The sequence below is a fragment of the Paroedura picta genome, chromosome 2 (assembly GCF_049243985.1).
Source record: "Paroedura picta isolate Pp20150507F chromosome 2, Ppicta_v3.0, whole genome shotgun sequence".
NCBI classification, from domain to species: Eukaryota; Metazoa; Chordata; class Lepidosauria; order Squamata; family Gekkonidae; genus Paroedura; species Paroedura picta.
In genome coordinates, this window is record NC_135370.1 from 76515075 (window position 1) to 76526346 (window position 11272).

Here is an 11272-nt window from a genome sequence, read left to right on the forward strand (position 1 = left end):
TTAAAGCTCCCCTAAGTCCCCAAGCGCAACACAGCTCCGTTTGCAAGTTCCCTTTATTTTCGGCCCAAAATCGAGCCCGTTCGGGGGGGGATTTTTCTTTCACTCGGGGGAGTGTGGTAACGATGAATCGCCAGCTCACACGCCAGCTGCCAGCTAGATGGATCTCTCCATTGCAACGAATCAAGGCATATTCGTTGCAACGTGTGTGTGTTCTTTTTTAAACCTGTTCTTAAAGGGAAAGGGGCTTTCCCGGGGCATGATAACAACCTCCTATTGGCTGTATGTTTGATTGACGGCCAGGGGCGGGAGAAAGCACAGAAAAAATTGCTTCCTGTCTATCGATTTTTGCGAGACCGGAAACCTGTGGGAAACGAATGAAATGCTACTGGATTTCACTAAAAAAGCAGTTATGAATAATGCCGAGATAGCACTTTTAAAAATAGCGTTTCTGCTTTGTGGGACCAATTGGCAACATTGGTCCTTGTGCGGAAACAACCTCAATCTTTCCATCTTCTATCTGTTCATTTAATAGTTCTTTGTATGTGAGCCATACTTCCTTGGAGCCAACCTGTCTCCTAGATAAAACTTAATGTGGTGATAGCCATAAAGGATTTTTTTCTAATAACTTTCCTTTGTACTTATTCCATACTCTATTTAGTGCAAATCTTAATAAATGATGACCAAACTGTTTGTTTATTTTTCCTTTTCCATACCACATATAGGTGTGCCAACCGTAAATAGTCCTTTCTCCTTCTAATGTCAACCATCTATGGTTTTTAAAGTAATATCCATTCTTTCACCCAGATGAGGGCCACTGCTTCAAAATAAAGTTTTAAATTGGGAACTTTTAGACCCCCTCTCTCTCTAGAATCCCATAATGTTTTCATTTTAATTCTTGCTTTTCATCCCCGCCAGATATATTCTTCTAATGGCTTTTGCCAACAATTCAATACTTTGTCTGAACTTATAATGGGTATATTTTAGAAAATAAACATAATAAGGGGTAAGATAATAGCTTTAATTACTGAGGTTCTCCCCAGCAGAGATAAATTTAGATACATACCAGTATGGGGTGTAGACCCTGTAGGAGCAGAGAGGCTGCAATCTGTCTTTCTTTGCCGATTATTGGGTCTCCCCACATGCATTTCTGCCTCCACAATATACTTGGAGACTGGTGTCACACAATTGGACTCTCTAGCCTGGCTCCATATCTTTAAATACTGGGAGTTTAGTCTATCTTAAGTTGTCTGATAAGTTTCTATCACCCTGGTTTGTGAAGATTAACATCAAACGACAGTCTTTAGACCTATCTATTGAACTCTTAGGAAATCCTGAAGAGAACCAAGCTTACAACACCATCAGGAAATGAATCTTGGATATTGACTATCAAAACACTATTGCTGGAGCATGCTGAACATGCTCACCCATCTTTTTTGATATCTATCCCCCAGCAAGAAGGATCCTGGGGTACTTTACATCTTTAAAAACATCTTTCCAGAAGCGATTTTTAATGCAAGCAAGGCTAAACGTTTTACCAATGGCAGCAACTAGAGGCTGATATGCTAAAATCCAATATTTCGACAGACTCTGCCAAACCTGAGTCACTGGAGCACGTTCTCCTCCTTTGTGAGAAACACAACCATCTTAGAGAACGCTACATATATCCTCTCATGTGGGTAAGCAAGATTCACGGTCCCTTAACAGTAGTGCACTCTCTTTTACTGGATCACAATCCTCGAGTAACTGAAAGCATTGCAAAATTCCTCCATGGGATTTTCTGCAAGTGATCTGGGATTTGAATTGCTTTGCCTTTTATATACACATTTTAGTATTATGCCAATAAAGGTATTTGATTTTGAAATATAGATGCTTCCACCTATTTACATCTTACTTTCCCCCCCAGACCTCCTCATAACTATTTTGAAAAAGTGTTAAATTAGAGTTAGTTATTATAACTCCTAGATATTTACTTTACTGACTATTTGAAAATCTGATTTTTCCTCCAAGAGTTTTTGGTTTTTTAACAGAATATTTTTTACAATGATTTTAGATTTACCCTTGTTAATTTTTAAGCCTGATACTCTACCAAATTCTTCTAGTTTTGCATTTAAGTACTGAATGCTATCTTCTGGATCTTCTAAAATAATCAAAACAATCATCTGCATATGCCTTAACCTTGTATCCCTCTTTTCTAATTGTTAGCCCTCCTATCTTTTTTTGATCTCTTGTATCATTAATCAGTATTTCCAACACCAGAATAAAAAGTAGTGGGGAAAGAGGACATCTCTGTCTTGTTCCTCTGCTTATTTTATGTGTAGGAGTTATTTCTCCATTAATTATTAAACTAGCGTGTTGATCCTTATATATATTTTTAATCCAACCAATAAAATTCTTCCCACAGTCCATCTTTTCCACCACTTCCAACATCATATTCCAGTGCAAAGAATCAAAGGCTTTTTCTATATCTAAAAAAGTAAAGCTAATGGTTTATCTTTGATAATATTCAACCAGATTTATTAATGTTCTTATATTTTCTATTATCTGTCTATTTGTGAGAAATCCTGCTTGGTCTTCATGAATCAAATCTTTTAGGATTAATTTTAGTCTTTGGGCAACCATTGAAGTGAATATTTTATAGTCTACATTAAGGAGAGATAGGTCTAAAATCATTAATATTTGATACAACATTGTCACTTTAGGAATTAAAACAATATTTGCTTCCTTCTATGAATCTGGTATTCCATTGTCTTTTATATTATTCATGAGTCTAACTAATGGGTGGGACAATTCTTCGAAAAAACATTTATAGTCAGTCAGTCAGACTGTCTGGGCCTGGGGCCTTCCCTGGTTTTAATACTTTAACCACTGCTTGTAATTCCTTTAATGAAAATTCTCTACTCAATTTTTTGTTGTGCTTCATTAGATTTACTAATATTATTATTTAAGTGTTAATTTTGTGCCTTTCCTTTTATTGAAAGTTTCTGGTATAATTTTGAATAATATTTCTGCAGTTTTTTGTTTATTTCCTCACTGTTTCCCAAAACCTCAGAGCCATCTTTGATTTTATCGATCCATTTCTTTTGATGTTGTTTTTTAACTTCCAAGCTAACCATTTCCCTGGTTTATTTGCTGATTTAAATTATTTTTGTTTTGCCACCTTTACTTGCTTACCAACTTCCTCTTCTTAGTAACTTGGTAGTTGCTTACAAACTTCCTTACCAACAGCATATCAACTTGTTGTTTTAATACATTTAGTCTTTGGGTTACATTCTCTTTTCTGGGATTTCTCATTAATTCTATTTTTTTTTTCTAATCTCTTCCTGAATTTGTTGTAGCTTTTTATCCCTGAAAAATTTTCTGATGAGAATTATGAGCAATCATAATTCTTCTTATATAAGCTTTATTTATGTCCCAAACTACTCTCATTAACCCCTTGGTTCAGATTCTGATTCAAAAATTCAATCAATTTCTGTTTGTAGTCTTCTACCAGCTCTTCATTCTGTAACAATAAATCATTTAATGACCATCTAAATTTCCCTCCAACCTTTAAATTTTTAAGTTTTAACATTACTGGTTTATGGTCAGAAATTACACCTAGCAGAATTTCCGCTTTAGATGTCATAAGTTTAATTTGTTTTGAAACCCATATAGAATCAATTCTAGACCAAGATTTATGTCTGGCTGAGAAAAATGTATACTCATGAGAATTTTTATTTCTGTTTCTTCATAAATCTAATAAACCTGAGGGGTTTGAGACCAAGACATATGAAGATAGGCTGGGGGAGCTTAGTCTGTTTAGCCTAGAGAAGAGATGACCAAGAGGGGATCTGATAACCATTTTCAAGTATTTAAAAGGGTGCTATATGAAGGATGGAGCAGAATTGTTCTCTCTTGCCCCAGAGGGACAGTCCAGAATGAAAAGAATTCAAAAGAAATTCCATCTAAACATCCGAAAGAAGTCCCTGACAGTTAGAGCGGTTTCTCAGTGGAAAAGGCTTCCTTGGGAGGTGGTGGGTTCTCCATCTTTGGACATTTTTAAACAGAGGCTAGATAGCCATCTGGTGGAGAGGCTGATTCTGTGAAGGTAAAGGGGTGGAAGATTACAGTTGATGAGCAATTGGGGTGTGAGTGTCCTGCATAGTGCAGGGGGTTGGACTAGATGACCCATGAGGTCCCTTCCAACTCTATGATTCTATGTTTCCCTGCCAAGGAGCTCTAAGATAGAGCATATTATGAGGTCGGAAGCCCACCGGAAGTCTCCACAATGACACAAATGACATAGCCATTCATTTATTTGCATTATTTTTCTTCCCTTTCCTAAGCCGTTGCCATTAACAGGGAGAACTGATGAAAGCACAACCTGCGCTTCCAGGTCCTTTATGTTTTCCCCCAAAGCCATAAAGACTCTTTTAACATGCTTCACATTGCATTGGGCAGAATCCTTTGTTTGGATAGTCATATTTCATATTAATAACACGTTTCAGAGGGTCAGACCTCCATCGACCAAAATTAGCACATCCCTCTATTACTGTATGCGGATATTGCGGTATTACTATCTAGAACCCCACTTGGGCTAAGGAGAGTCTTAGTTAGGCTTGCCACATATTGTGAAGATGAGTAACTGACAATTCATTATCAAAAGACAAAAGTAATGGCTTTTGGAACTTTTCAAAAATCAAGAAAGTGGTGTATTAACCACCACAGCATAGAAGAGGAGAAAAGCTTTAAATACCTAGACATGGTTCTGCAGGCAAACGGCTCAAAACTTGCCCATAGTAATCAACTTGCAGATATTGGGGCTAGATCTGCACAAAACATTCTTAAGTTCCTTTGGAACAAAGGTGGCCATTGTATCCCAGCCACTCTCAAAGTCGATCAGGCCAAGCGTTTAGCCCAACTGCTTCATGCTACATTCCTAGGTTCTCCAGTCACCTGCTTTACTCCATTCAAATGAGTTCCTTAGAGCAGTTTTACAAGTCCCCAGATGTGTCTCAAGCTCTTTGGTTTGGCTAGAGCCTGGAATGCTGAAAGGAGAGGCAAGGGTCACTTTTTCTTCTCTCCAGCTTTGGCTTAAACTGCTTTTCAACCCTGGAGGCCTATTGTCTTTATTTCTAATGTACAGCTTCCAATCTAGCTAGTTTGTTGTGGTTAGACGTAAGACTGAATAGCTAGGCTTTTCCTCTCATGCATTACTCTCGATAGGCATGGACTCAGCTAGAAATTTTTGAAAACAGAGAATCGAGGATACTGAATGGCAACTGGATCTCGCTAGTTCTTCCATGTTTAGGTTACCATCCAGCAAAATATAAATTCTTTGTCCTGCTGGATATCTTTTTACTCTGGAAAGTAACAGCCCTTGTAAATCTGGTCAAGTGAGTGATATTGAGGATGTTTTTCTAAGCTGCCCTTTTTAGGCTGAGGCCTGAGCTAACTTTATGCATGCTTTGGTGAAGCAAAACTCAGGGCAAACTGGATGAAACAACACATTTAGAGTTAATAACCTACTCTTTAATGAATCTCCTGAAATTACCAAGTCGGTAGCAAAAGTCTGTCTGAAAATATGTAGAGTTCAGGGAGCCAGCAGGGTTATGTTATCAGAAATGAAATCAGGATAACTTAATCCAACCAAGCCCTATATAACTGCCAAAAAGTCATCCTTGACATTTCTGATTTCAATATATTTTCTCATAAATTTTATTATTACATATTAATATTTTTTTCATTTCCAAATGTTTATAAAAGAGAGATGGAAAAGAAGAAAGATGGAAAAGAATTTTTTTTTTAGATAACCTTTGTTGCCTCCTTGTTCTGGGATCCAGAGATACATATTCCTATGGGAATGCATTTATACGAAGCATTGTGAGAATCAAATTATCTGACAATGTATTTCCACTGGTATACTACTATCTGAGAGCCTCTTGTGGCGCAGAGTGGTAAGGCAGCCATCTGAAAGCTTTGCCCATAAGGCTGGGAGTTCAATCCCAGCAGCCGGCTCAAGGATGACTCAGCCTTCCATCCTTCCGAGGTTGGTAAAATGAGTACCCAGCTTGCTGGGGGGTAAACGGTCATGACTGGGGAAGGCATTGGCAAACCACCCCGTATTGAGTCTGCTATGAAAACGCTAGAGGGCGTCACCCCAAGGGTCAGACATGACTCGGTGTTTGCACAGGGGATACCTTTACCTTTACCTTTTACTACTATCTGGCTGTCTGTTTATTTTTGTTTATTTATTAGTTTGATTTTTATACCACCCCTCAATTGGTGTCTCAGGGTGGTGTACATGAACATAGAACTATAAAAAATATCCTGGAACATTTGCAACAATCAATTGAAAGAGGAGATATAACTGATACTACAAATAAATCACAGAGAACAGTCTAACAGATGGAGACATTTAGTTGTTGGCGTTGCAGTTGCCTCGTGGTAGGGTCAGATCTGGGTCCTCATTGTCAGTCTTATCCAAAAACCTGATTGAAGAGCTCCATTTTCAGCCCCTGTGGGATTGTCTGAGTTCTGGAAGGGCATTGATCTCTTCAGGGAGCTCAGTCCACCAAGTTGGGGCTGTGGAGGAGAATGCTCTGCCTCTGGTCAAGGCCAGATGGATTTTTGGGGGGCCAGGTATTACCAGTTTGTTGGAATTTATTGAGTGAAAAACACTGAGAATTAGGGATTTTAGTCAGTTTACCTACTGTCAGTCAATCAACTTATTGGTATGGTCCTTGACCAGTGAATAATTGCTTGGAACATTTAATGCATTTTACTTATCTTTAATCCGGTCCTGTGGAGCGGATTAAATAAAGGAGTAAGGGCTGTTGGGGAGGTGTTAGGGCGGGCCCTTTCCGGGATAAAAACTCTGAGGAGCGAATCAGGAGCCGCGAAGCAGCTATTGATTCGCTCCTCAGAGTGGCACTCCAGGGCCAAGTGACCAATTGGGCCACTTGGCCCATCTCCCGAACACCACGGCAAGAACTCTCCACTCCTCCCGAGCCGCCATCCTGGCTGAATCGCTACCAGGGAGGAGCCTCGCCCCACGCTGCGGGCCTCGGGGAACATTTCTTCACCTCCGCCCAGTGACTGCCCTTCCCCAACAGCCCACTCCTCCCCCTTGCCTCTCACTGACTTTCGCCGCCGCTGCGGACACCAGCCAAGACACTCCCCGACCTCCGTGATTCGCCACCGCTGCCGCGCCCAGCATGGACCCTCGAATATGGCCTCCGAGATGACGATGACAGCAAGCCGCTCTGCGGGGAGCCGCACACCGCCGACAACAGCCAATACGCTCACCGCCCTCCGAGCTTCGCCAACGCCGGTACACCCAGCCAGCAAACTCCATGATAGCTCCTGACACGAAGAGGACTTTGCAAACACCACCGTGCCCAGCCACCGCCCTTGAAGATCGCCGCCGAGAGGACAAGGCCACTGCCGAGCCGCTCCGCGGTATCCGGCGGCCCTAGACATCGCCGCCTGCCCTCTGCTTCGCCACCTGCCAAAGCACTCCACCGCGCCGCCCCCACGCCGTGCACAGCCCTTGCGGCCCATCCACCACAACATGGCCGCAGATGCCCTCCTCACCTCCTTCGCATCGCCGCTGCCTGGCCCAGGTTAGTTCGCCCGCGGTAGACTCCCCGAGGCCCGCTGCACCAGCAGCATGTCCCATGCCCCTCTTCCACCTGCCTCCATGCCCACACAGAACTCTTTTACGATAGCCGCGCTGTCGGTCGCGCCCTTTTAGTGCCCATTCTATTGGTATTTAAAATGGGCTTTAAATCTAGTTTTTTATAAAATAAAATTAAAGTTTATACCAAATGATATTTGGCATTGTATAGATTAGATATGTAAAAGGCAAGTTGATATTTGCTATAATATTCCAATAGTTAAAGAAGACAATGTGCATATATTTGGGAGATATCACTGTATTCAAGTAGAAAAGTATAAGTCATAGATCTAAAGTAAGAGATTATATAATATTACTGTGAATGACTTCTTACTTTTGATATGGATTCATATAAACAAAACAGAAAAGTCATGCCAATCTTATAAGTCCAGTAAAAACAAAAAAATTATAGCAATCAATACAAACAACAGATCAACAAAACCAACATGTAGTCTTCAGAACTTCTATAGGTATGCAACCCTCTCCACTGAGATATTTGAAAAGAAACATCTACACATCAACTATAGAGCATCTCTCTGTTGAAGCTTATGCTGTGGACATTACAGAATACCCTCAATTCATACTGGTCATGATATGCCCACCATTAGAGATTTTAGCTTCGTTTTCACTTATTGCGGCCAACTCTGTTGGACTTCATGCTCATCTTTTTTAATGAACTGTGTCCTTGTGGACAAATCTAGTGACTTACTATAATATTCCTTTTCAGAATCCCTATCTTATAAAGTGCTTTTGTCAGGGCTTGTTTTACATCTTTGTTCCTGAGACTGTAGATCAGTGGGTTCAGCATGGGAATGAGTACAGCATAGAATACGGATATCCATTTGTCCTGTTCCATTGAGCGATTAGAACTGGGTTGAAGATACATGAAGAGTGCTGTCCCATGGAACATTCCAACTATTGTCAGGTGGGAGGTACAGGTGGAAAAGGCTTTCTGTCTGCCTTCAGCTGAACGCATTCTCATAATTTTGGTCAGGATGTAAATATAGGAAAAAAGAATAATTCCAAGGTTACCTGCTTCAATGTAGACATCAAAAATAAACATCACCATTTCACTGACATAGGTGTCAGAGCATGAGAGCTCAAAGAGAGGAGGTGCGTCACAGAAGAAATGATTGATGACATTGGAACTGCAGAAGGAAAGGTGGAACGTAGAGCAGGTGTATGCAATTGAGTCTACTGTGCCTATAATATATGCTGTGGCTATTAGCCCTTTGCAGACTTTCTTTGACATAATGACTGTATAGAGAAGGGGATTACAAATAGCCACATATCGGTCATAGGCCATCACAGCCAACAATGTACACTCAACATCTGCAAAGAATCCAAATAAATAGAGCTGTAAAGCACAAGCATAGTACGATATCCTTTTACTGTTGGTGAAAAAGCCAGCCAGCATTTGGGGGGTAGTGACTGTAGAGTAGCAGAGGTCAACAAAAGACAAATTACCCAGGAAAAAATACATGGGATTGTGGAGCTGCAGGTCAATGTAGATTAACAAGATCATTCCAGCATTGCCTATTACAGTAATGACATAAACCAACACGAACAACACAAAAAGAGGGAAATGCATTTTAGGATTATCTGTGAGTCCCAGAAGAATAAATTCATTTACAGAAGAGTGGTTTCCTTGGTTCATTATTATTCACGATGTAAACTGGGTTCAAAGTGGTATTATTTGCCTGTGAAATTTCATTCTGTAGTTTCCTGAAAGCATAGGAATGAAAAATTATTTTCTTTAGAATGTATTGTTAGTTACATTTATCTGAGAAATATAATGGAAAATTATAATTATTCATAACACAAACATCATTGTGCTACTTTCATCCAGTGGGTTATCTGAAATCTAGAAACATAATACTAAAATACAAAATTATGGGGATATTAATATAATTGTACAGAACAGTCTGATGGTCATTCATGTGATTGTCCCAGATCAGGCTTGTTGTCATTCTCAAGAAGAACAAGCTAATTCCAGCCCGGTCATTCAATGACCATCAGGCCATAATATGGTTAGTGAAAATGATCATGTTAAATTATTTTTAAGAGAGTTTTTAAAACATTCAGCTGCCTTGTACTCACTATCTGGCATTCATCAAATTATTTCCCTTCATTTTCTTTCACAGTATCTGTAATGAAATGAACCGTACCTCATGAATTCATGTTTCTATACATTTTCTACTACCTTAACTTGATTTGAAATATAAATGGAGAAATACTTGAACAGAACATGGTAAGAGTAAGAGGGTGCCGGGTTCAAAGTGGTTCCACTACTACAGACTTCACCAATCGTATATTGACACCTACAATAATTATCAAACTCAGGATTTCAGGATTCATGCTAGTGAAGAATATCAGCTAGCTATGGAGTCCACTGAGGACAAAACAGGAAATTTTTCAGCCTGGATTCTCCCTCAGCATGTTGTGGTGGAAGAAGAATCATGTTTATATCTGCCCTCAGTCCCAATTTCATATAAGGGCCACCAAGGAATTAACAGTAGGTCATAATCAAGCAAAACTCTGGTCCAATCTTTTTGCCACTTGGACGGTCTTTTGAGGAGAGGCTACTGCAGCTATGCTGCAAGTTTTGTGCCATAAACCCCTCCTGCAAGCCCAGGAAAGACAGAACCAAATCAAAAACAGTCCGATTATTCTTCTCCTTTCATATCTGTAATATTTTATTCATCTTGTAAGCCACCTTGTGTTTGGCAAGGGAGAAAGGATTTCTTTTTATTGTTTTGCTTAGTATGTGATAAAAATTTCATACATTTACTCAGAATTACATTTCTCTCAAATCTAATGTGCCTTAATCATAAGTAAATGTATACAAGACTGTAGTCCTGGTAATCCACCAAAGCAGTTATACAAATTATGGAATATTATTATCACATGGATTTAAAAAATATGACTTTAAGACCATAAACATTAGACTGTTAGCTAAGAATGGTATGTAGTTTCAGGTATGGGACATGTCTATCTCTCCAAAACTCGAGGCTGGGGGTGGGTAGTAGATAAGTGTTGCTATCCTGTCCCCTGCAATTTCACTTTCTCCCTGTTGCTACCAGCTTTATATTTCTGACCCAGGCATATGATGTCATGTTTTACTGCAACTGAGAAATGGAGAATGCATCTGTGCAATTGCCTGAATGAAACAGAAAAAATAGTTTCTGCTTCATTTGAAGAATTGTTTCTTCACCACCCCAAATTTTCCAGTTTCTTCTGAGATGTCACTCCAAACCTCAATGCGATTTGAATTAACATACATATGGGAAGAAATGAGAAAGAAGACCAAAGAAGACCAAAAATCTAGCTTCACAGGAACTTAGTGTACAATTATAAGCACATTTATGTCAGAGCGTTTACAAGGGTGTGACTCTGTTTAGTATGTGAAAATCACACAGTGTACAAATACTGCTACCATTTCTAAAAAGATGGCCAGTTTTAACTCTACAAATATAGCCAGTGAGGTCTAGTGGTTAAGAGTGATGGACTCTAATCCGGAGAACCAAGTTTGATTCCCCACTCTTCCACATGAAACCAGCAGGGTGACTTTGAGCCAGTCACAGTTCTTTCAGACCACTATCAGCCCCACCTACCTCA

General features: G+C 39.8%; 1 protein-coding gene across 1 annotated transcript; it reads right to left on the bottom strand.

Annotated features, from left to right (window-relative positions):
- Positions 1 to 8316: 8316 nt before the first annotated feature.
- LOC143828696 (olfactory receptor 5AR1-like) lies at positions 8317 to 9311 on the bottom strand. The gene has a single exon (XM_077318939.1). It carries the CDS (start codon positions 9309 to 9311, stop codon positions 8352 to 8354), a length of 960 nt encoding a protein of 319 aa, XP_077175054.1. The 3' UTR covers positions 8317 to 8351.
- Positions 9312 to 11272: the final 1961 nt, after the last annotated feature.